Consider the following 27040-nt stretch of genomic DNA (forward strand, 5'->3'; position numbering starts at 1 on the left):
TAAGGAAGTGCAGTACTTCTTGTGTTGGGAAGATGGCGATGAGTGATAGAGGGGGTGGGGACCCTCGTCCTATAATCCCCTCATCACTGTCCCTCCTATAAAAGACAGTTCTGGTTGTTTCCTCACTCTCTGACTAAGGTCCATGAATAAAGAAATGACCTGGTAGGAGATCAGAGGAGCCATTTCCTAGTTCCCTTGAGGGTGGAATTGTAAGCTCCTCAGAGACCAAGCTGCCTGATGTGGGCGGAGTCCTGGTTTGGGGAAACCAATCAGCTCCTGTCTAGTAATCCTCTTTATCTTTGTATTTTAGTCCATGGCCGGGAGATGAGGAAAACCTCCGAGGATTGTCTCACTTTGTCTCCAGACTGGAAAGTAGAAGATGAGGACATCACACAGTATAGTCCAGGAGAAAACCCGGCTCCCTCCAATGTCCATCCGGCACCACCCAGTGTAGATGGACCATCAGATTCCTCGTATCCTGAGGAACCTCAGACTGTGCGGGACCGGGCCGACCTTCCAACAGGGAAGAGCTTCTCCTGTACTGAGTGTGGGAAATGTTTTTCAGATAAGTCTAATCTTTACAGACATAAGAAATTGCACACTGGGGACAAGCCACATTCCTGCCCTCAGTGTGGGAAATGTTTTTCACAGAAGCCCCATCTTTACATACATCAGAGATCTCACACGGGGAGAAGCCTTATTCCTGTTCTGAGTGCGGGAAATGTTTTTCTCAGATGTCCCATCTTTACACAAATATCAGAGATTGCACACTGGACAGAAGCCGTATTCCTGTCCTGAGTGCGGGAAATGTTTTTCAGGGAGATCCGGCCTTAACACACATCAGAGATTTCATACAGGAGAAAAGCCATATTCTTGTTCTGAGTGCGGGAAATGTTTTTTGCAGAAGTCCGATCTTTACAGACATCAGAGAACTCACACGGGGGAGAAGCTACTTTCCTGTCCTGAGTGAAGGTAATGTTTTTCACAGAAGCCCCATCTATATAAACATCAGAGATGTCAAACAGGGCTGAAGTCACTTTCCTTTCCTGATTGAGGGAAATGTTCCTCACTGAAGTCCTGTCTTCCTGTACATCAGGGGTCACACACAACCCTGGAGGTGTATTAGTGCCTTGAGTGCGGGAAATGTCTTCTAGATGAATGTTGCCGGACATCCCAGCTCTCATGTGGGGAAGAAGCACACCCTGATATACACCTCAGATATACTCCATGGCTGATCTTCATCATGGAAGAAACAGTTCATAAGGAGATCAGAGGTCCCCAAAGACATGGATGAAGTGTGGGACCGGGTTGGCCATTGATAGCAGGAGAAGAATAAAAATGGAGTCCTGACCTTTCATTGGCTGAGTACATATTTTTTAAACATTCTATATTGAGTTTTCTAAAGAGATATACAAAGAAGCAATATGTCTGGGGTGAAAGAGGAGACGAGCACCTCATACTTCTTGCCATGACTTCAGAATAAAAGATAAATCACAGTAACCAATGAAATAATTAGAATCTCTCCAGTAAAGAAAGAGGAAGGAATCTTCTGGCAGGAACTGACCTGGAGGTGTGACCGGGTGTGATACCTGATCAGAAAACATGGATGGACTCTCTCCTGAGACTTTGTTCCCAACTCCAATAAGTGAGAGGAGCAGAATGTCATAATGTTCCTAGATGTCATGATAAAGCCAAGGAAGTAAGGTTCGGCCATGAGTGCGCACAGACACATCAGGAGAGCAAAAGAATGACAACGTCATGAACCAGAAAACCAAGGTATACACGGCCAGATGGGGAGCAAGTAACACCTGTTATGTATGCGTGTCCTCAATGCATGTTCCATACACGGCTGTCTGATCTCTACAATGTAACCACCTTCACCAACCCATCCATAGAAGTAAAAGAAGACAACATAGAGGATTGCTCCAAGGATGTAAGTGTTGCTGCAATAAAAGTGTCCCATCTATTATGGAAATGCTTGACTGAGGCTTGGTTGTTGAGCTCCATGTCTACCTTCTCTCTGTAAATCAGAAGACGTAGATCTTTTTAGTGTCTGTGATGGTGGGGACAAGGTGATAGTCCATTTCTTAGGAATAGCCCTGTGGGCCACCAGTAAGCATAATAATATCCACTGCAAGCTCCTGCGGGATTTGTGGATGTGGGTTTTCTCGGCTGAATGGAGAGTTGTAGAAGAACTGGGTCCATGGGGAGTGAGCAGCCACAAACTCCTGAGATGTAGGCTAACACTTGTTCCCAATAGGTTGAGATGCGGGGCCATTCCTGAAATCGGTGGAAGAGAGAGGTCGGTGATCACTACATAGTGGATTTGTGGAGAGTTCTTGGTGGATAGAAATAGGAAGAAGGCCCTAAGGAAGAGCTTACATTGAGACTCTCTCCAGGATTCATTCACCACAAGCCTTTGCACTTTGTTCTATCCTTCCAGTATGTTGCCCACCAGGTTCTCTCCCGGTATGACCTTGCTCCAAGATTTCACAGATGTGGGATGTAGCAGTTTAGTAAAGAGAGAGTGTAAAGGTCGATAGATGTCAGATATGGAGTATTTCCATTCCTGTAGGAAGCGATCCGATATGGAAGTTTGAAAACATTGTTGCTTGGCTGGGCAGCACCAGTTTATACAACCTGAGAGGTGTAGGTAGTAGAGAGAGGGATGGCTTGGCAGGTCATAAGTTGATGCAAGGGTTGGGAAAGATTTCAAAGTTCCTGATGGTTCAAATATGTGTCATACAGGGAGGCAACGCAGGAGAGCCCCTTAGAACTCCAAATGTTAAAAGTCACATATTGAACAGCTTCTGGAAACTTTTTATTGCCTCTTATGGGCAAATATTGGGAGACATGGGGTGACAGGCCCAGTTTGCTCTGTATGTCCCTCCATGTAAGAATCAGATCCCGTATCAGAAGGTTGTGTTGAATACATGTGGGGAACAATTGTATTTTGCAATGCAGGAGTGCAGCTAAGTCATATGGTTGCCCCACTGCCAACTCCAAATCATAATTGGTGTGTGAGGAAGCCTGAAGTATCCAATCTGTCCCTATACACAATAAACAGGCAAGGTCATACAATGGAATATTGGGAAAGTTTGCTCCCCCCTCTTTTTTTTTTGCTCCCCCTGTTTAAGCAGGAACCGAATTGTTTGAAGAGGGTACAATAGGCGAGCAAAGCTCACCATTTTGAACTGGTGGTATCCCCCAAAAAGTGATAGGAGAAGGTACATCCATGTTTCCATCTCATTTCCTATTTTAGATATCAGTGGAGGGTAGTAATGATAGACCGAGGATGGCTCCTTCCCTATCGTAATGCCTGAATATGTGATCTGAACATTTGCTACGTGAAGAGAGACTGCTGGGCCCAGGGAAGGGTGTTGGTTCGAGAAAAGGAAAGTATTCCAATCTTAGCAGAATTGATTCAAAGGCCAGAGCACTGTAGGCAGCTTGTGAAGACCTGATAGATAATGTGAATATCTGCCACAGGATCCGCCATAAAAAATATCATTGGCAAATAGGACTACACAGAGTTCTTCTTGACCTGTCTGAATCTCATGTATTGGGGCTCTGGAGGAAAGGTAACGGGAGAAAGGTTCCAGGGCAAGGTTGAAAAGAAGAGGTGAAGGGGGGGCAACCCTGGTGAGTACCCTTCGTGCAGCAATATTTCACCTGATATGAGGCCTGCAGCTACCACCCTGGGTGAAGGTGCAGAATCCATACTGCTGAAAAGCCCATCAGAAGAACCAGAGCAAGCCAATGATAGCTGACATTATCCAAGACTTTTTCAGCATCCAATGTAATAATAGCTCGATCCTCAGACGGGTGTACCTTGCCTTGTTCCAGCACTGCAATAACTTTCTGAATGTTGGAAGCCACTGGTCTACCATTAATAAAGCCAGCCTGGGCAGTATGGATAAGGGAGGGTAATATTGCAGCCAAGAAGGATGCTACTATTTCAGAGAGTATTTTAGTGTTCACATTTAGGATGGATACGGGTTGGTACGACCTCGGTTCAGTTGGGTCCTTGCCCTTATTAGAAATCAATTTCATAGTCTTGGTGACCCATCAGAATTTGTGGGCCCCCCTCCCAAACCTCGTTATATACTGTCAGTAGCTGAGGGATGAAGAGAGTCCATCATATAAAATGCTGGTGTGTAGCCATCAGGACCAGGTGATTTCCCACTAGGTAAGCCTTTAATCACCTCAGACCCTTCCTTTAATGAAATAGGACATTTACAGATTGCAGGTGGGAGGGGCCAATAGTGAGTAAATGAAGTGAGTCTAGGAATTTTGTGGTCACCTCAAGGTCTTGGATCTAGATATAGAGTGGCACAAATATCTTCCAGTATTTTATTGGTTTCTTCTGGGGAGGAGACAAGGGCAGCAGAAGTATCCTTTAGGGAGGCTACATGAGTTGGTTGGAGACCCTTTGCTTACCCACCTTATCACCATATTTACACAATTGTGAATCAGAATAGGAACAATTTATATGTTTGTAATTCTCTACCCAAAGATCAAAGAGGTGTTTGGCTTCATGCCAATGCTTTCTGTGCTCAGAGGTATTCTGCTTTGTCAATGTTTTATATGAGGAAACATCCTTCCCCTAATAAAAGGCTTGGCAGCTTCCCAGAACAAGTGTGGGTCACATTGATGGGATTCATTAGTGGTGGTGTACTCTAGCCAAGCATCGCTACCAGCGTGTATGAAGTCCACCTTACATGTCAGATAGGAAGGAAATCTCCAAATATTTGGGGGGCCTGTGGTTCGAGGGTTGGCCAAAGAAATAGAGGTGGGGCTATGGTCTGATATAATCAAGTCGTGTATGGCCGTATGATGGACATGAGGGAAAAGGGAAGTGCTGCAATAAAGATAGTCTAGCCTGGCAAATGTATTGTGAGAATATGAAGTAAACTCCCTGTGTGTGGGATGTGTCAATCACCAGGGGTCTAATAATCCTCTGGCAGAAATCACCTGTGCTAATGAGAAGAGTCAGTAGACACCTTTGCATGGGTGGGCCTTGTGTTGACCTGTCCTCTCTATCATTTACTACTGTGTTAGTCTCCTCCATCTATCTGATGTATACTGGGATTATGAAATATCCAATTAGCTGCAGCATTACAGAAGGGTCTGCCAGGGGAGTTGGGGGCATAGACATTGGTGAGTTGGAGATCCTTATTGGAGATCTGCAAGACCACGGTAGCCATACGTCCCATATCATCGTTACACTCAGAGATGAATTCTAATGCCAGGTTTTTGTGGATTACAATGAGCACCCTTGCCTTCCGTCCTACTACTGCTGGACCTAGCGCCTGACCCACCCACAACCTTTCCATTCTATGAAAGTCTGCTGCTTGTAAGTGTGTCTCCTGCCGGAGTGCCAGACCCGTTCACAACCACTTCAAGTGCCTCAGCATTTGTAATTGTTTAGCAGGGGAGCGTAGCTGCACATGATGAGCTGTAGAAAGGGATATGGCTCCTAGCTTCAGGCAGTGAAGTGAACAAGAAAAAACACAAATTAATCATTATTAAATAACAAAACTGAACATAAAAACTGTAATCTTTTTTCCATATGAGTACTCCATACCTGTGCTTAGCAAATCTGCTGACCTGATGGAATCATATTTAACTTGGTATAGCTTCCTCCCACTGAGAAAGATAGGATACAGACAACGTGACCATGTGACAGCAGGAAGGTAAATACTTGGCTCAAAAATATGAAAGGAAGACTGTAATCCGAGTCTGGCATGAAGTCAATGAAATTCATGGGATATGGATCTGATCAGGTAAGTAGCAGAGGGGGTTGTTCATCACTTTCAGCTGCTTTGGTGGTAATGACATTAACAACAGGTGCACTAGATGGGCAACAAGGAGATGACCCACAAAACAGGAATGGTTTTACAGGTGGAGGTCACTGACATTTTTTCCCTACTCCTCTTTTCTGTTTTTCACTAGTTTGGCATTTGGCTCGGGTCAGTGTCACTACTGGTAGCATGAGGCCATACCTGGATCCTACAGAGGTTGTACTGGCATTCCAACTCTTCCAGGATGGCACATCAATACATGGCATTGCCAGAAGGTTTGCTGTGTCTCCCAGCACAGTCTCAAGAGCATGGAGGAGATTCCAGGAGACAGGCAGTTACTCTAGGAGAGCTGGACAGCGACGTAGAAGGTCCTTAACCCATCAGCAGCACTGATATCTGCTCCTTTGTGCAAGGAGGAACAGGATGAGCCCTGCCAGAGCCCTACAGAATGACCTCCAGCAGGCCACTGGTGTGAATGTCTGACCAAACAATTAGAAACAGACTTCATGAGGGTGGCCTGAAGGCCAGACATTCCCTTGTGGGCCCTGTGCTCACTGCCCAGCACCAAAATGCATATGAAGGACAGGACATTCTGGGTAGTCTGTCTCAGTCTCTGATATGAAGGACGGAACATTCTGGGTAGTCTGTCTCATTCTCTGATATGAAGGATGGGACATTCTGGGTAGTCTGTCTCAGTCTCTGATATGAAGGACGGAACATTCTGGGTAGTCTGTCTCATTCTCTGATATGAAGGATGGGACATTCTGGGTAGTCTGTCTCTCTGTCTCTGATATGAAGGACGGGAAATTCTGGGTAGTCTGTCTCTCTGTCTCTGATATGAAGAACGGGACATTCTGGGTAGTCTGTCTCTCTCTGATATGAAGGATGGGACATTCTGGGTAGTCTGTCTCTCTGTCTCTGATATGAAGGACGGGACATTCTGGGTAGTCTGTCTCGGTCTTTGATATGAAGAACAGGACATTCTGGGTAGTCTGTCTCTGTCTCTGATATGAAGGACAGGACATTCAGGATAGTTTTTCTCTCTCTGATATGAAGGACGGGACATTCTGGGTAGTCTGTCTCTCTGATAGGAAGGATGGGAGATTCTGGGCAGTTTGTCTCTGTCTCTGATATGACGGAGGGGACACTCTGGGTAGTCTGTCTCATTCTCTGATATGAAGGATGGGACGTTCTGGGTAGTCTGTCTTGGTCTCTGATATGAAGGACGGGACATTCTGGATAGTCTGTATCGTTCTCTGATATGAAGGACGGGACATTCTAGGTAGGCTGTCTCGTTCTCTGATATGAAGGATGGGACTTTTTGGGTAGTCTGTCTCGTTCTCTGATATGAAGGATGGGACTTTCTGGGTAGTCTGTCTCGTTCTCTGATATGAAGGACGGGACATTCTAGGTAGTCTGTCTCTCTCTGATATAAAGGATTGGACATTCTGGGTAGTCTGTCTCGGTCTTTGATATGAAGGACAGGACATTCTGGGTAGTCTCTCTCTCTCTGATATGAAGGATGGAACATTCTGGGTAGTCTCTCTCTCTCTGATAAGAAGGACGGGACATTCTGGGTAGTCTCTCTCTCTTTGATATGAAGGATGGGACATTCTGGGTAGTCTTTTTCTCTGTCATGAAGGATGGGACATTCTGGGTAGTCTGTCTCTCTCTGATATGAAGGAGGGACATTATGGGTAGTGTGTCAGATTTTAGAGGTCTCTGTTTTATTATGCATTTTGTTTTTATCTTATGTTCTGTGTCTTTAAGACTTTTCTATCTGTAGTAAAATATCTTTTTTAAACAGTTTGTTGCATAAGAGTTAGGTTTTTTGTTTCTTACATTTTTTAGTTGTTTTTGAACTTCCCTGGTATCTCTATAAGGTAGATACAATGCAGGAATGGTTATTAGGGTACATTTCTTCAGGCTGCAGTTCCTCTGAACTCCACAAGATGGTGATCTCATTTCTACTACCCAGACAGGACTTCTCTATGGAATACAGACAGGAAGTGATGTCAGGAACAGACAGGAAGTGATCTGGAATAAAGATAAGACGTTCCCTTTGGTCTGAAGGAGATCGGAGAGGTTGCTGGACGTGGCAGTAGAGGAGGTAAATATTATTATACAGGATTTATGGCGCCAACAGTTTGCTCAGCGCTTTACAATATAACGGGAGACAATACAGCAACAATACAGATCAATACAAGAGGGATAGGAGGGCCCTGATCCTGGGAGCTTAGAATATAAGAGGGAGGGGCTAGTGGTACAAAAGGTAGTAACTGTGGGGGATGGACTGGTTGGAAGAGTAGAAGATTCCATTATTATCTGAGGGCAGGATAGGCTTCCCTGAAGAGATCGGTTTTCAGAGATCACCTAAAAGTGAACAGAGTAGGCGATAGTCTGATAAATTGGAGTAGAGAGTTCCAGAGGATGGGGGAAGCTCTGGAGAAGTCCTGGAGACGAGCATGGGAGGAGGAGACAAGGGAGCTAGAGAGTAGGAGGTCTTGCGAGGAGCGGAGAGGACGGTTTGGGTGATATTTAGAGACAAGATCAGTGATGTCATTTGGGGCAGAGTTATAAATGGCTTTATATGTTATTGTTAGTGTTTTGAATTTTATCCGTTGGGCAAAGGGAAGCCAGTGGAGGGATTGGCAGAGAGGGGTGGAGGACACTGAATTGAGGCCAGTGGAGGGATTGGCAGAGAGGGGTGGCAGATACAGAATGGTTAGTATGGTGGATGAGTCTGGCAGCAGCATTCATGAAAGACTGAAGAAGGGATAGCCTGTGATGAGGTTGACAATGAGGATGGAGTTAAAATAGTCAAGGCGAGATATAACAAGGGAGTGAATAAGTTGCTTAGTGGTTTCCGAGGTTAGGAACGGGCGTATCTTGGAGATGTTGTGGAGGTAAAGTCTGCAAGATTTGGACAGTGATTGGATTTGGGGGTGAAAGGACAGATGGGAGTCTAGGATTACACCTAGTACCCTGGCATGATGGGAGGGACTGATGATTGTATTATTGATCTTGATGGAGAAGTCAGGGGAGGGGGCACGGGCTGGAGGGAATACTAAGAGCTCAGTTTTGGAAAGATTGAGTTTGAGGAAGTGGAGTGACATCCATGCCGATATGTCACTTAGTAGGTTAGTAATGCGAGAGGAGACTGAAGGGGTGAGGAGGAGACTGAAGGGGAGGGGTGAGGTGAGGAGACTGAAGGGGCGAGGTGAGGAGGAGACTGAAGGGGCGAGGTAAGGGGTAGAAAGATAGATTTGTGTGTCATCAGCATAGAGATGGTACTTAAAGTTGTGGGAGTTTATCAAGTGACCAAGGGAGGAGGTGTAGATGAAGAAGAGAAGGGGTCCAAGGACAGAGCCTTGAGGGACCCCTACAGAGAGAGGGAGTGAAGAGGAGGAGGCAGAGTTATCGGTAACACTGAAGGAGCTCTGCGATAGGTAGGAGGAGAACCAGGAGAGAGCAGAGTCTCGGAAGCCAAGAGAATGTAGTTTTTTGAGGAGGAGGGGGTCAAGTAGTAAGAGTACGGAGTAGTGGCCATTAGCTGGGATGAGTACAGAGTTGTGGCCATCGGTTGGGATGAGTACGGAGTAGTGGCCATTGGTTGGGATGAGTACGGAGTAGTGGCCATTGGTTGGGATGAGTACGGAGTAGTGGCCATCGGTTGGGATGAGTACGGAGTAGTGGCCATCGGTTGGGATGAGTACGGAGTAGTTGCCATCGGTTGGGATGAGTACGGAGTAGTGGCCATCGGTTGGGATGAGTACGGAGTAGTGGCCATCGGTTGGGATGAGTGCGGAGTAGTGGCCATCGGTTGGGATGAGTGCGGAGTAGTGGCCATCGGTTGGGATGAGTGCGGAGTAGTGGCCATCGGCTGGGATGTGTGCGGAGTAGTGGCCATCGGCTGGGATGTGTGCGGAGTAGTGGCCATCGGCTGGGATGAGTGCGGAGTAGTGGCCATCGGCTGGGATGAGTGCAGAGTAGTGGCCATCAGTTGGGATGAGTGCGGAGTAGTGGCCATCGGTTGGGATGAGTGCGGAGTAGTGGCCATCGGTTGGGATGAGTGCGGAGTAGTGGCCATCGGTTGGGATGAGTACGGAGTAGTGGCCATCGGTTGGGATGAGTACGGAGTAGTGGCCATCGGCTGGGATGAGTGCGGAGTAGTGGCCTTCAGTTGGGATGAGTGCGGAGTAGTGGCCATCGGTTGGGATGAGTACGGAGTAGTGGCCATCAGTTGGGATCAGTACAGAGTAGTGGCCATTGGTTTTAGCAGAGTGTAGATCATTAGTGAGTTTTAGGAGGGCGGTGTCAGTGGAGTGTAGTGAGTGAAAGCCAGACTGTAAAGGGTGAAGAAGGTTGTTGTCGGTGAGGTGGGAGCTCAGGCGATTGTAGACTAAGCGTTCTAGGAGTTTAGAGGTAAATGGCAGCAGGGAGATGGGTCTTAAGTTGTTCAGGTTGGTGGGGTCCAGGGAGGGCTTGTTAAGTATGGGAGTGATGTGTGCATGCTTTATAGGGGAGGGGAAGGCACCAGTAGAGAGGGAAAGATTGAAGATGTGAGTGAGGGAGCATAGGATGGAAAAGAGGGTGACCGTAGTAGTTGTGAGGGAACAGGATCCAGGGGGCAGGTGGTGAGACGGGCTTCTGAGAAAACCTTAGTGACCTCTTCGGTAGTAGCGAGGTCAGAAGAGGAAAGTGTTGAGGGAGGTTTAGTATAAGGTATGCTAAGTGGGATGGATGTCTGTGCAGTGGTGATGTCCCTACAAATTGCATCAATCTTGTTTTTGAAATGATTTGCAATCTCATGAGCAGTGAGTGAGGTACTGGGTGGAGGTGGAGAAAGTAGAGAGTTAAAAGTAGAGAAGAGAAAACGAGGACTGGATGACAAGGTATTGATGAGAGTGACAAAGTCGTCTTTTTTGGCAGCATGGAGGGAGGAATTGTATGTGAAGAAAGCAGATTTATATCGGGTGAATGCTTGCTGGGATTTGGTTTTACGCCACAATCACTCCAGCAATCACTCCAACAATCATTTCTGGTGTGGTCAGTCTGCCACGGATGTAATGGTTTGATGGGCCTGATGCTTCATGTTGTTAGAGGAGCAAGTCAGTCTAATGTGGATGAGAGCAAACTGTTGTAGACAGCAGTGGCCAGGTCAGGGCAGGACAGGGGAGAGATTCTGTCATAGAGTTGGTCAGTTGCAGAGTGGAAAGGAGCCGGGTTCAAGTTGTGAAGGTTTCTGCTGGTAATTGTTTGCTGCTTGGAGGGATAGGTGTTTGAAGATGAGGAGACTGTGAAGGTGATGAGATTGTGATCAGAGAGAGGAAAGGGGGTGTTTGTGAGGTTGTAGGGAGTGCAAAGATGGGAGGAAACAAGGTCTAATGTATTCCCATCAGAGTGAGTGGAGGACGGTATACATTGTGCTAATGCAAAAGATGAGGTTATGTTGAAGAGTTGGGATGTAGCCGGGTTGTTGACATTAATAGGGATGGTAAAATCTCCAAGAATGATAGCGGATAGTTCAGAGGAGAGAAAGTAGGGTGTCCAGGCGGAGAAATCATAAAGAAAGCGGGACACGGGTCCAGGAGGCCGATAGATCACTGCAATCCTCAGAGAAATGGGAGAAAACAGCCGGATGCAGTGAGTCTGGGAAGAAGAGAAGGATATAGAGGGAGGGTTAGGGGGGACTTGAAAGGTGCTCAGTGGGGACAGAAGCAAACCAACCCCACCACCTTTCTGACCACTGGGTCTGGGTGAGTGGGTCCAGAGGAGGCCGCCATAGGGAAGTGCTGCGGGGGAAGCAGAATCTGCTGCTTGGAGCCAGGTTTCTGTAATTGCTAGTAGGTTAAGGGAGCCGGAGAGAAAAAGGTCATGGACAGAGGTGAGATTATTACAGACAGAGCGGGCATTCCAGAGCACACATGAAAAAGGGAGGGTGGTTTTTGTGAGCACGGGGACTGATATTAAATTGAGGGGATTGCAGCTATTCCTGGATGAAAGAGGATGCCTGGTGTGGGGGTGAAATACTGGAGGACCAGGGTTTGGGGAGATATCCCCAGAGGTTAGGAGGAGGGTGCCTGGTGTGGGGGTGAGATAGTGGAGGACCAGGGTTTGGGGAGGTATCCCCAGAGGTTAGGAGAAGGAGGATGCCTGGTGTGGGGGTGAAATACTGGAGGACCAGAGTTTGGGGAGATATCCCCAGAGGTTAGGAGAAGGAGGATGCCTGATGTGGGGGTGAAATACTGGAGGACCAGAGTTTGGGGAGATACCCCCAGAGGATAGGAGAAGGAGGATGCTTGGTGTGGGGGTGAGATAGTGGAGGACCAGGGTTTGGGGAGATATCCCCAGAGGTTAGGAGAAGGAGGGTGCCTGGTGTGGGGGTGAGATAGTTGGAGACCAGGGTTTGGAGAGATATCCCCAGAGGTTTGGAGAAGGAGGGTACCTGGTGCAGGGGTGAGATAGTGGAGGACCAGGGTTTGGGGAGATATCCCCAGAGGTTAGGAGAAGAAGGGTGAGGAAAGTAAGATGGGAGCGGGATGTACACGAGCGCACATGCCTTCCAGTCCTGGTGTTTGGGTCAGCAGGTGAGTGAAGTATCAGCAGGAGGTGATGAGAGCAGTAGTAGGGAGATGGTAGCAGTGAGAGGGAGATGTACAAGTTTTGGGGTGGAGCAGAGGGGTAAAGAAGTGAGATTTTTGGAACACAGGAAAGTAATATGAAAAGGAGGAGTAGAGGGGACATAATAAAAGGTACACGGAGTGGCACTCAGACTTGTAGGAGATGTTTCCCAGGGTGTTTGCTTGCAGTTTGTCCAGCATGCAGGAGAGTTTCTTGTTGTATCTTCCTGCTGCTTGAGTTCAACTGCTTCTTAGCACTCCATCAACGCAGAACTCACTCAAAAGCAGCCCCCTTTCAGTGACTGTGCCCCACCATCAGTGATCTCCCCCCATCAGCTGATCTAAATTTATAGGGAGATGGCCCAATGAGCACTCATCTCCACCCTAATTAGGAACTGATAAGGATCACATGAATGGGGGGGATGATTCTCAAACACAGACCAGACACAGGCCATAGTCATATATCGGTAATAAGATGTTATGTTCTATTTACACCCAGTAACCCCCCGTCATGTCCGTCCTCTTCCTTCATAGTCATGTCCATCCTCTTTGTCCATAGTCATGTCCATCCTCTTCCTCCGTAGTCATGTCCGTCCTCTTCCTCCATAGTCACTGTGACGTCTTTTATCTTCAGCAGATAATGATACACACATATATAGTGTGGGAACCCAGATGAACCCCTTCAGGGGCAGAACATTCCCCCACTTCCGGGGCCGGAACATTCTCCTCATTGTGGAGATAAATTCTAGTAATATGGTCCTCTAAACAAACAGCACTGACAATAAATAGACAAGACAAGGACCATCCTGACCATACATGGCCTACAAAGGGCAATGATGACACTACACTATGCAGCCAACACAATGATGGAGTGCCGGGGTCAGGAGTATGGAGCATAGAGCCCCTTACATTGCTGCTCAGGAGGAAGAAAACATTCCCCAGCCGGCCATGAAGAATATGTTCCATCATTGGTGTCAGAGGGAGGGAAATACTGAGGGGTCTGAGGGAAGTAGAGGAGCTGAGGGGTCTCTCAGGGGGTACTACAGATAAGGAACTTTGGGGCCCCTGAAGGGTAGTGGAGCTCGGGGCCTTAAGGAGGAAGAGTAGTTGAAGGACTCTGGGCCCTTGGTGGGCACTTTTCTTAGAGGACGTCTGTTTCTGCAGCATTGCCTAAAAGGTAGTCAGGGGTCAGTGCTATACATCTTCAGGAGACACTCCAATACCTTCCCATGACACAGGCTCTGGCAGTTCCCGGTGCTGGAATTCAGAGCCCCAGGAACCCACCACCACTCTGTACAATGTCCTGGATTCCAGAGAATTCTTGGCAACCAAGAGAACCCCCCATTGTCCTCCTACCCACACTGGGCTGCCATTGGAGGGAAGAGAACAGACTCCTCCCCCACAGCTCTCTACTCCACCAGCACCATCCTCATGCTATCCAATCCAATCCCTTCTCTTACTGAAGAGAGTGACAGTGACATCACTCCTGTCAGTCAGCAGGCTGCCGGAGATTGGAGCCTTGCAGCCGGATATCGGGCAATTATCCTGATTATCCAGCAACTCCAATCAAAAGTCATCAAGTTCCCCTTCCTGGACCTCATGATGAGCCGACATTGACCTCACAGCACTGCCTCAGAGCAAACAAGTCATAGGAAGGATCATATTTATCATTCCTTGTCTGCAGATCTAAAACTCATCAAAACCAGTTCAGAGACCAAACAAACCCAACAGAGAAAAGGGGATTTCTGATCTGGATGGACAAGAGGGTCCCGAGACCTCAAATATGCATCAAACACTAAGCAGTCCAAACTAAATGTGTTTCCAGGAGGACAGAAGTCCTGAACTGGTTCCCACCCGGCCTGTTGTACAATGATGGCGGACAGGACCTCTCTCCTGGAAGGATGTTGTATGATGTCCTCCCACTCTTGCTGTGCAGGTGGAGGGGGACGCAGCATGGTGATTGGTGGGGAGCTCAACGCATCACTGATCAGGGAAAAGATCCAATGATGTTGTCTCTTTACCATGTGATCAGCTGTATCCAATCACAGCTGATCACATGTAAACAAAAGCCGGTTATTGGGATTTCCTGTCCTCAGCGCTGTCACTGTCTGAGGAAAGGAAACCGATAACCGGCTTTCCTGTGACAGGGGACATTTACTGTGATTATTAGTGCCCACCAGTGCAGCCCCATCAGTGCAGCATATCAGTGCCCATCAGTGCAGCCCCATCAGTGCAGCATATCAGTGCCCATTAGTGCAGCCCCATCAGTGCAGCCCCATCAGTGCAGCATATCAGTGCCCATTAGTGCAGCCCCATCAGTGCAGCCCCATCAGTGCAGCATATCGGTGCACGTTAGTGCTGCAAATCAGTGCCACCTATCAGTGCCTGTTCATCAATGCAGCTTCATCAATGCCCATCAGTGAAAGAGAAAAATATTTTTTTTGCAAAATGTTATAACAAATGAAGAAAAAAGTTTTTTACTTCAAAATTATTGTTCTTTTTTTGTTTGTTTATCAATAAATTAAATCTCCCCTTCCCTCCCCCCAGTGGTGAATTAATACTGTACCACCAAAAAAAATCTCTGTCTAAAAAAATGTTACAAATGTCATTTGGGTTCAGTGTTGCATGACCACGCAAGGCCACGGGAGGAAACGGAGGTGACACCGGGTTAGGACAGGAAGGGGAAGTGGGCTCGGAGATATGGAGACACACAGTATAAATAAGACCATCTACCACCAGCAGCCAATCCTCTTACAGCCCCCTAGAGGAGGGGAAATGCGTCAGTGACGGCTGCGGTGATGTAATTCCCGAATGGTGAGACTCATGTGGATGGGACACTTTCGGTCGGACATTTTGCTTGTATATTATATACAAATGTGAGTGTATATGGTTTGCTGTAAAGGAAGTTTGTAATTAGAGATGAGCAAATCGAAGTAGGCGAAGTGGAATTCGTTTCGAATATTAGGAAAAATTCGATTCGCGCCGAATCCGAAAATTGGAGCGGGGATCTCTGGGAAGGCGCGCAGACAAGGCGCGCTGACCCATAATGCATTCATTCATGACATGTGATCGCATTAGCCAATCAGCAGCCAGCCAGCCAGCACTGTGTAATGGTCGAGCTATAAATTGCGGCCATCTTACAATTCTCCATTTGCCTCCAGTCATTCAAGAGAGACAGACCACTCTGTATTAGGGACAGAGTTAGGGCCACAGATACTTTAGGGACACAGAATCGTTACTTAGGGAAACAGAATTGTTACTCAGGGACACAGAACTGTTACTCAGGGACACAGAACTGTTACTCAGGGACACAGAACTGTTACTCAGGGACAGACACAGAATTGTTACTCAGGGACAGACACAGAATTGTTACTCAGGGACAGACACAGAATTGTTACTCAGGGACACATAATTGTTACTCAGGGACACAGAACTGTTACTCAGGGACACAGAACTGTTACTCAGGGACACAGAACTGTTACTCAGGGACACAGAACTGTTACTCAGGGACAGACACAGAATTGTTACTGAGGGACACAGAATTGTTACTGAGGGACACAGAATTGTTACTGAGGGACACAGAACTGTTACTCTGGGACACAGAACTGTTACTCAGGGACACAGAATTGTTACTGAGGGACAGACACAGAATTGTTACTGAGGGACACAGAATTGTTACTGAGGGACACAGAATTGTTACTGAGGGACACAGAATTGTTACTCAGGGACAGACACAGAATTGTTACTGAGGGACACAGAACTGTTACTCAGGGACACAGAACTGTTACTCAGGGACACAGAACTGTTACTCAGGGACACAGAACTGTTACTCAGGGACACAGAACTGTTACTCAGGGACACAGAACTGTTACTCGGGGACAGACACAGAACTGTTACTCGGGGACAGACACAGAATTGTTACTGAGGGACACAGAATTGTTACTGAGGGACACAGAATTGTTACTGAGGGACACAGAATTGTTACTGAGGGACACAGAATTGTTACTGAGGGACACAGAATTGTTACTGAGGGACACAGAATTGTTACTGAGGGACACAGAATTGTTACTCAGGGACACAGAACTGTTACTCAGGGACACAGAACTGTTACTCAGGGACACAGAATTGTTACTCAGGGACAGACACAGAATCGTTACTCAGGGACACAGAATCGTTACTCAGGGACACAGAATTGTTACTGAGGGACACAGAATTGTTACTGAGGGACACAGAATCGTTACTGAGGGACACAGAATCGTTACTCAGGGACACAGAACTGTTACTCAGGGACACAGAATTGTTACTCTGGGACAGACACAGAATTGTTACTGAGGGACACAGAATTGTTACTGAGGGACACAGAACTGTTACTGAGGGACACAGAACTGTTACTGAGGGACACAGAACTGTTACTGAGGGACACAGAACTGTTACTCAGGGACAGACACAGAATTGTTACTCAGGGACACAGAATTGTTACTCAGGGACACAAAACTGTTACTCAGGGACACAGAACTGTTACTCAGGGACACAGAATTGTTACTCAGGGACAGACACAGAATTGTTACTGAGGGACACAGAATTGTTACTAAGGGACACAGAATTGTTACTGAGGGACACAGAATTGTTACTGAGGGACACAGAACTGTTACTCAGGGACACAGAACTGTTACTCAGGGACACAGAACTGTTACTCAGGGACACAGAACTGTTACTCAGGGACACAGAACTGTTACTCAGGGACACGGGACACAGAACTGTTACTCAGGGACACAGAACTGTTACTCAGGGACACAGAACTGTTACTCAGGGACAGACACAGAATTGTTACTGAGGGACACAGAATTGTTACTGAGGGACACAGAATTGTTACTCAGGGACACAGAACTGTTACTCAGGGACACAGAACTGTTACTCAGGGACACAGAACTGTTACTCAGGGACACAGAACTGTTACTCAGGGACACAGAACTGTTACTGAGGGACAGACACAGAATTGTTACTGAGGGACACAGAATTGTTACTGAGGGACACAGAATTGTTACTGAGGGACACAGAATTGTTACTGAGGGACAGACACAGAATTGTTACTGAGGGACACAGAACTGTTACTGAGGGACACAGAACTGTTACTGAGGGACACAGAACTGTTACTCGGGGACACAGAACTGTTACTCGGGGACACAGAACTGTTACTCGGGGACACAGAACTGTTACTCGGGGACACAGAACTGTTACTCGGGGACACAGAATTGTTACTGAGGGACACAGAATTGTTACTGAGGGACACAGAATTGTTACTGAGGGACACAGAATTGTTACTGAGGGACACAGAATTGTTACTCAGGGACACAGAACTGTTACTCAGGGACACAGAACTGTTACTCAGGGACACAGAACTGTTACTCAGGGACAGACGCAGAACTGTTACTCAGGGACAGACGCAGAACTGTTACTCAGGGACAGACGCAGAACTGTTACTCAGGGACAGACGCAGAACTGTTACTCAGGGACAGACGCAGAACTGTTACTCAGGGACAGACACAGAACTGTTACTCAGGGACAGACACAGAACTGTTACTCAGGGACAGACACAGAATTGTTACTGAGGGACACAGAATTGTTACTGAGGGACACAGAATTGTTACTGAGGGACACAGAATTGTTACTGAGGGACACAGAATTGTTACTGAGGGACACAGAATTGTTACTCAGGGACACAGAACTGTTACTCAGGGACAGACACAGAATTGTTACTGAGGGACACAGAATTGTTACTGAGGGACACAGAATTGTTACTGAGGGACACAGAATTGTTACTGAGGGACACAGAATTGTTACTGAGGGACACAGAATTGTTACTCAGGGACACAGAATTGTTACTCAGGGACACAGAACTGTTACTCAGGGACACAGAATCGTTGAATTAAAGAGTATGTCAGACAACACGCAGAGGAGTGGCAGAGGAGGCAATGTTTCAGGAGCGAGCAGACGTGGCAGCAGAGGAAGGGGTCGAGGCAGCACTAGTCGCAGCCAGAGGCCAGTGCTCCCGGTGTCATCCAGCGGTCGTGTCTCCACCGACAACCCTGCCGTCATCGATTGGTTGGCTCGGTCGTCTTCCTCTTCCCAGGTCACCTCTGACACCTACAGCCAACGGTCGGTGGGTACGTCAGACACAACCGTTAGTTGGCATGGCCCGGGAGCAAGCCCACTGAAATCACGTGTCCTCTACCTGCCCCTGTCCTTTGGTGTTCCCTCACCAAGCGAAGTATCGCATGCTGTGGGCTCAGCCCCACTGTACAGTGAGGAAGAGCTAACAGAGGGCGGTCAGGAATGGGGGGAGACATCCGCCTTTTCAGCAGCCAGGCGAAGAAGAACTGGCGAGGAGAGTGGCTCGGTAGCCGGTCTAGAGACAGGTCTGTCTCCTGACCCACACGCAGCCGAGGGGGCTAGTAGTGAGGCGGAGACCCTAATTGATGATGAGGAGGCTGATCGCACTTGGCAGCCTCGTCGTCATCAGGCTATTGCTTCCGCATCATCAGGAGAAGAGGGTGCCAGCTTGGCAGCGAGCAAAACAGTCGGTGGGTTGCCCAGGAAGCAGCAGGGTCGCAGCAGTGTCAGTGGAGGCAAACGGCCACGGAGTAGAGCACCAGCTCCACTGCTGGTGGGTTCCATTTTGTCATAGGGTGCTGGCAGATTACGGGCCTCCCATTGCTGCTGCCAGGCCCGTAATCTGCCATGGGCCCCTGTACCGCCTCCTCATGCTGCTGCCAGGTCCAGAGTGTCTCATGGGTCCCTGTACGGCCTCCCATTGCTGCTGTCTCCATCGCCACACTCTGCCATGTGCCACTTTCAGGTCTCCTCACACTGCTGCTGGGTTCCATTTTGTCATAGGGTGCTGGCAGATTACGGGCCTCCCATTGCTGCTGCCAGGCCCCTAATCTGCCATGGGCCCCTGTACCGCCTCCTCATGCTGCTGCCAGGTCCACAGTGTGTCATGGGTCCCTGTACCGCCTCCCATTGCTGCTGTCTCCATCGCCACACTCTGCCATGTGCCACTTTCAGGTCTCCTCACACTGCTGCTGGGTTCCATTTTGTCATAGGGTGCTGGCAGATTACGGGCCTCCCATTGCTGCTGCCAGGCCCCTAATCTGCCATGGGCCCCTGTACCGCCTCCTCATGCTGCTGCCAGGTCCAGAGTGTCTCATGGGTCCCTGTACGGCCTCCCATTGCTGCTGTCTCCATCGCCACACTCTGCCATGTGCCACTTTCAGGTCTCCTCACACTGCTGCTGGGTTCCATTTTGTCATAGGGTGCTGGCAGATTACGGGCCTCCCATTGCTGCTGCCAGGCCCCTAATCTGCCATGAGCCCCTGTACCGCCTCCTCATGCTGCTGCCAGGTCCACAGTGTGTCATGGGTCCCTGTACCGCCTCCCATTGCTGCTGTCTCCATCGCCACACTCTGCCATGTGCCACTTTCAGGTCTCCTCACACTGCTGCTGGGTTCCATTTTGTCATAGGGTGCTGGCAGATTACGGGCCTCCCATTGCTGCTGCCAGGCCCCTAATCTGCCATGGGCCCCTGTACCGCCTCCTCATGCTGCTGCCAGGTCCACAGTGTGTCATGGGTCCCTGTACGGCCTCCCATTGCTGCTGTCTCCATCGCCACACTCTGCCATGTGCCACTTTCAGGTCTCCTCACACTGCTGGTGGGTTCCATTTTGTCATAGGGTGCTGGCAGATTACGGGCCTCCCATTGCTGCTGCCAGGCCCGTAATCTGCCATGGGCCCCCGTACCGCCTCCTCATGCTGCTGCCAGGTCCAGAGTGTCTCATGGGTCCCTGTACGGCCTCCCATTGCTGCTGTCTCCATCGCCACACTCTGCCATGTGCCACTTTCAGGTCTCCTCACACTGCTGCTGGGTTCCATTTTGTCATAGGGTGCTGGCAGATTACGGGCCTCCCATTGCTGCTGTCTCCATCGCCACACTCTGCCATGTGCCACTTTCAGGTCTCCTCACACTGCTGCTGGGTTCCATTTTGTCATAGGGTGCTGGCAGATTACGGGCCTCCCATTGCTGCTGCCAGGCCCCTAATCTGCCATGGGCCCCTGTACCGCCTCCTCATGCTGCTGCCAGGTCCACAGTGTGTCATGGGTCCCTGTACGGCCTCCCATTGCTGCTGTCTCCATCGCCACACTCTGCCATGTGCCACTTTCAGGTCTCCTCACACTGCTGGTGGGTTCCATTTTGTCATAGGGTGCTGGCAGATTATGGGCCTCCCATTGCTGCTGCCAGGCCCCTAAGCTGCCATGGGCCCCCGTACCGACTCCTCATGCTGTGACGTGCAACAAGGTGGAATTCAACCCTACATATGTTAGACCGCCTTTACGAACAGCGAAAGGCCATCACCGATTTCCTGATGTTACAAGCGGATAAAGGTACTCCCCTGTGTAACTTAGATGTCAGCCATTGGCAGCTCATGCGTGACACCTGCCGCTTGCTCAGGCCCTTTGAGGAGGCCACGCTATTCGTGAGTCGGCAGGACTATGGGATGAACGACGTCATTCCTCTGTTGCACGTCCTGGAACAAATGCTGTTAACAATGGCTGGTCAGGGTGCGGTGGACGTGGCGCACAGATCTCAACGCCACATGACCCCTGTGGGGGCAGGACAGGAAGAAGAGGAGGAGGTAGAGGAGGACATTGGTGCTCAGGAATTATTGAGTGAAATGAGTGGTTTTTCCACTCAGCGGACAGGAGTGGAGGAGCAGGAACATCTGGTAGAGGAGGAGGAGGAGACAGAGGACCCAGACGCACCGTGGCAGTATGCTGTGGAGATGGAGGCAGGGAGTCCCTCGCATTCCTTGGCACAAATGGCCCATAGCATGCTCGGTTGCTTGCGTAGCGACAGCCGAATAATAACCATCAGACAGAGGGATGACTTTTGGCTGTCCACCTTGTTGGACCCTCGCTACCGTTCTAAAATGGTGGCCTTTTTCACACCTGCTGAGAGGGAGGCCAAAATAAAGTACTATAAAAACCACCTATGTAGTCAGTTGGTCTCTGCCTTTCTGCGCCAACGTCCATTCTCAGACACTGTGGGCCCTGTGTGCTCGCGTTCTGCTGCCATGGCAGCAGGGGAGGGGTGGGGTGGTAGGAGCAGTGGCAGCTCCACCAGCAGCGGCTGCCTCAGTCTGCAGTCGATGATGAGTAGCTTTCTTCACCAGCGCAGTGAGGAAACTACTAACCAGCCGCAGCAGCATCAGGTGGACCTGGAGCAGGACCTCAAACAACAGGCTTGGGCCTACTTGGACAGCACCCTGCCAACCGAGGTAGACAATCCCCTTGACTACTGGGCAACAAAACTTGACCTTTGGCCCCAACTAGCTGAATTTGCCCTTGAAAGGCTGTCATGCCCAGCCAGTAGCGTGGCATCGGAGCGCGTGTTTAGTGCGGCAGGAGGTATTGTAACTCCGCGGAGGACACGACTGTCCACCCAAAGTGTGGAGAGACTCACGTTTGTGAAAATGAATCGGGCGTGGATTAGTCTGGATTTCAAACCACCAGTTCCTGACACAACTGACTAAATCCGCCATGAATCATGCCCCAAACATGTGCCACTTTCAGGTCTCCTCACACTGCTGCTGGGTTCCATTTTGTCATAGGGTGCTGGCAGATTACGGGCCTCCCATTGCTGCTGCCAGGTCCCTAATCTGCCATGGGCCCCTGTACTGCCTCCTCATGCTGCTGCCAGGTCCACAGTGTGTCATGGGTCCCTGTAAGGCCTCCCATTGCTGCTGTCTCCATCGCCACACTCTGCCATGTGCCACTTTCAGGTCTCCTCACACTGCTGCTGGGTTCCATTTTGTCATAGGGTGCTGGCAGATTACGGGCCTCCCATTGCTGCTGCCAGGCCCCTAATCTGCCATGGGCCCCTGTACCGCCTCCTCATGCTGCTGCCAGGTCCACAGTGTGTCATGGGTCCCTGTACGGCCTCCCATTGCTGCTGTCTCCATCGCCACACTCTGCCATGTGCCACTTTCAGGTCTCCTCACACTGCTGGTGGGTTCCATTTTGTCATAGGGTGCTGGCAGATTACGGGCCTCCCATTGCTGCTGCCAGGCCCCTAATCTGCCATGGGCCCCTGTACCGCCTCCTCATGCTGCTGCCAGGTCCACAGTGTGTCATGGGTCCCTGTACGGCCTCCCATTGCTGCTGTCTCCATCGCCACACTCTGCCATGTGCCACTTTCAGGTCTCCTCACACTGCTGGTGGGTTCCATTTTGTCATAGGGTGCTGGCAGATTACGGGCCTCCCATTGCTGCTGCCAGGCCCCTAATCTGCCATGGGCCCCTGTACCGCCTCCTCATGCTGCTGCCAGGTCCACAGTGTGTCATGGGTCCCTGTACGGCCTCCCATTGCTGCTGTCTCCATCGCCACACTCTGCCATGTGCCACTTTCAGGTCTCCTCACACTGCTGCTGGGTTCCATTTTGTCATAGGGTGCTGGCAGATTACGGGCCTCCCATTGCTGCTGCCAGGCCCCTAATCTGCCATGGGCCCCTGTACCGCCTCCTCATGCTGCTGCCAGGTCCACAGTGTGTCATGGGTCCCTGTACGGCCTCCCATTGCTGCTGTCTCCATCGCCACACTCTGCCATGTGCCACTTTCAGGTCTCCTCACACTGCTGCTGGGTTCCATTTTGTCATAGGGTGCTGGCAGATTACGGGCCTCCCATTGCTGCTGCCAGGCCCCTAATCTGCCATGGGCCCCTGTACCGCCTCCTCATGCTGGTGCCAGGTCCACAGTGTGTCATGGGTCCCTGTACGGCCTCCCATTGCTCCTCACACTGCTGCTGGGTTCCATTTTGTCATAGGGTGCTGGCAGATTACGGGCCTCCCATTGCTGCTGCCAGGCCCGTAATCTGCCATGGGCCCCTGTACCGCCTCCTCATGCTGCTGCCAGGTCCACAGTGTGTCATGGGTCCCTGTACAGCCTCCCATTGCTCCTCACACTGCTGCTGGGTTCCATTTTGTCATAGGGTGCTGGCAGATTACGGGCCTCCCATTGCTGCTGCCAGGCCCGTAATCTGTCATGGGCCCCTGTACCGCCTCCTTACGCTGCTGCCAGGTCCAGAGTGTGTCATGGGTCCCTGTACGGCCTCCCATTGCTGCTGTCTCCATCGCCACACTCTGCCATGTGCCACTTTCAGGTCTCCTCACACTGCTGGTGGGTTCCATTTTGTCATAGGGTGCTGTATGGCCTCCCATTGCTGCTGCCTTCACCGCCACACTGTGGCTCCACACTCTGGTTTTGGCCCCGTGACTGTCCAAATGAGTGAAGTGTGCGGTGATTCTAAGATCGACGGCACTCATCTGCATGTCATACTGACTGACAGTATTATTTCTCTTCCCCAGCAGACTCCAAGGGCATTTAAATTAAAGGTACAGTGTTCTGCACTAATATAAAGGCTCTCTGAAGCCTAGAAACACCCTTTTATAAGTTAAATTTGCAGCGAATATATTCGACTCGAATCAAATTTTTTCCACGAATTCGCCGAATCAGTCGAATCGAATTTTTGAATACTTCGCTCATCTCTATTTGTAATAAATGGAATGACACCATGTGGGTGATTGTTGTTATCTCCTCCCTGCATACATCATGAGATGAACCATCAGTTGTATGATATATTGGGGGGGGGGGGGGGATTGTACACAATCATCCAGGAGGACTACAAGCTCCAGACTAACCAGGACCATGACACAGCACATAGGACTCTTATTCCAGTGTAAGAGTCCACATCCTGTGGTGGGGGAGGGGGAGAACTGGAAGGGTAGCACTGGAGGGGGAGCACTGGAGGGGAGCACTGAGGGGAGCACAAGATCTGCACTTTGGTGAAAGGAGAAGCATAAGGCACATTATTCCGCACGGTTGGTTGGCGCAGTGTGATTGGAGAGGCACAAGCACATCAACTGATATAAAAGAACTATTAATATTGATGATTTTATTTTTCTATTCAGTATTTATGAGGGATTTATATTGTATTTGGATGGATTTTCATGCAGTTGGACACGTTGGGGATGGGACACAATTTTTGCCCAGAATAGGCAGCGCCTAGAATAGTACTGTATATGACCGCACAATTGTCATCCAAACTGCGACAGCACTGACATCTGAAAAGTGTTCTGGTCAGGAAGGGGGTGGAAGTGTCCGGTATTGAGGTGGTTAGATGTCCAGCAACCCTCCTATTCCCCCCTCACATCCACATCCTATTATTGTGTGACCAATACATCCAAATACACTCACTGGCCACCCTATCAGGTCCACCTGTTCAATTGCTGGGTAACACAAACTGCTAATCAGCCAATCACATGGCAGCAACTCAATGCATTTAGGCATCTAGATATGGCAAAGACAACTTGCTGAAGTTCAAACTGAGCATCAGAATGGAGAAGAAAGGGGATTTAAGTGACTTTGAATGTGGTGTGGTTGTTACTGCCAGGCAGGCTGGTCTGCGTATTTCAAAAACTGCTGATCTACTGGGATTTTCCCGCACAACATTCTCTAGTTTTTTCCAGTGAATGGTCCGAAAAAGGGATAATATCCCAGTGAGCGGCAGTTGTGTGGAGGAAAATGCCTTGTTGATGTCAGAGGAGACGGGCAGACTGGTTGCTGTGACATTCAGATGGTAAGGTCAGAATTTGGCATAAACAACATGAAATTGTGTTTCAGGATCCAAGGCAGGATCCATCCTGCCTTGTATCAACGGTTCAGGCTGGTGGTGGTGTCATGGTGGGGGGGAGATTTTCTTGGCACTAGCAAGGTGGACCTAATAAAGTGGCCGGTGAGTGTAATTCTTTCATTTCCCAACGTTATCCGTCTACAAGGAGACCTGTATAGATCACATGATGGCACCAATGAGGATGGAGGAGGACCGGAGTCACATGACTGAGAAGATACTAAACCTCACCCTGGAGATCATCTACCTGCTGACCGGAGAGGTGAGGAGGATTCTGGGAATCACATGACATTACTCTTATCTCTATTAATAAAACACAGACCTGACCGGAGAGGTGAGGAGGATTCTGGGAGGTCACATGACATCACTCTTATCTTTATTAATAAAACACAGACCTGACCGGAGAGGTGAGGAGGATTCTGGGAGTCTAACATGATATTCCTATTGGTTCCTCAATACAGAGATTTCCTCTTCTGAAGTCAGGTGATCATATGACCATCACAGTGCCTCCATGTGACTCCCTAAACCCTGAGAGACACAACATGCAGAAGATTCTAGAAGTCACCAAGAAGATGATGGAGCTGCTGACAGGAGAGGTGAGCGGTGCCGGGAATTCTGGGACATTCTCCAGTAACAGACAAGGGATGTGTCTGGATGGTGACTGTATCATTGTGTGTGTCAGGTTCCTATAAGGTGTCAGGGTGTCACTGTCTATTTCTCCATGGAGGAGTGGGAGTATTTAGAAGGACACAAGGATCTCTACAAGGACGTCATGATGGACAATCAGCCGCCCCTCACATCACCGGGTAAGAGGAGACTTTATTGTAAAGGAGAGAGCAGTACGGAGGATCCACCTAGATCCCCCATCATCTGATAAACACATAGAAACAATGGATTCAGTCAGTGTGTGTGTTTCCTACAGATGGATCCAGTCATGGGAACCCACCAGAGAGATGTCCCCGTCCTCTGTATTCCCGGGATTCCACACAGGAAGGTCACACCATCCCTCACCATCATCAGGTAGATGAGGAACAATCACTGATAGTATCATTAGGATCTGTACATTATCTGCATTGTTACCATTGATGTCATTTTTATTATATATTCAGAGTGGAAACCTGAGAGATCCTAAAGTTAAGGTCAAAGAAGAGATAAAACAGGAGGATGATGAGGTTATGGAAGAGTCAAACTTTCTAAAGCAACGCAAAGATCTGTACCAGGACACCATGGTGGAGTCATCCAGCTACAGGAACACACCAGAGAGATGTCCCCGTCCTCTGTATTCCCGGGATTCCACACAGGAAGGTCACACCATCCCTCACCATCATCAGGTAGATGATAATTATTGGTAGTTGTGATTTATACACAGCATGTTTGTTACAATGAATGTTTTATTATATCTTTCAGAGTGGAATCCTCGGGGATGAGAATATTGATGGTAAAGAAGAGTATAAAGAGGAGGATGAGGAGTATGGAGTGATGGAGGAGTTTTCAGAAGGACACAAGGATATGATGGAGCCACCTAATACCAGGAACCCACCAGAGAGATGTCCCCGTCCTCTGTATTCCCGGGATTCCACACAGGAAGGTCACACCATCCCTCCACATTGCAAGGTTGGTGGGATGGAGCATCTAGAACATGGACTCATGGTGACAATGTGTGGATTGTTTATGTGACCTTATATTTTACAGAGGACCTCTTCTCTCCTTCTCTTGATTTAGAGTGGAGATCCAATCGATATAGAATTTGAGGTGAAAGCAGAAGAAGAAGAGGCGTATGTGAGGGATGATCAGCAGTCTATGGAGGAGGATGGAATAACGGGGACATTTATAGAGGAGGACACTCCTACAGAGATCAGCACAGGTGGGTCATGA

The 27040-nt window shown here is 49.1% G+C and overlaps 1 protein-coding gene across 1 annotated transcript; it reads left to right on the forward strand.

Moving 5' to 3' along the window:
* Positions 1-296: 296 nt before the first annotated feature.
* Positions 297-27040, forward strand: LOC149462519 (uncharacterized). The gene is made up of 4 exons (XM_089676847.1): positions 297-723; positions 26275-26496; positions 26573-26779; positions 26888-27040. The coding sequence occupies exons 1-4, from the start codon at positions 325-327 to the stop codon at positions 27038-27040; spliced, it is 981 nt and encodes a 326-aa protein (XP_089532973.1). The 5' UTR covers positions 297-324.

Source organism: Staurois parvus, unplaced genomic scaffold, assembly GCF_062004578.1.
Source record: "Staurois parvus isolate SC_StPar_1 unplaced genomic scaffold, SC_StPar_1.0 ptg000174l, whole genome shotgun sequence".
NCBI lineage: Eukaryota > Metazoa > Chordata > Amphibia > Anura > Ranidae > Staurois > Staurois parvus.

Bases quoted from the DNA above. Each gene is read 5' to 3' on its own strand.
- LOC149462519 (XM_089676847.1), top strand. From the start codon at position 325: ATGAGGAAAACCTCCGAGGATTGTCTCACTTTGTCTCCAGACTGGAAA. The intron at 26,497-26,572 runs GTAGATGATAAT...TATATCTTTCAG, and splicing joins CCATCCCTCACCATCATCAG to AGTGGAATCCTCGGGGATGA. The intron at 26,780-26,887 runs GTTGGTGGGATG...CTCTTGATTTAG, and splicing joins CCATCCCTCCACATTGCAAG to AGTGGAGATCCAATCGATAT.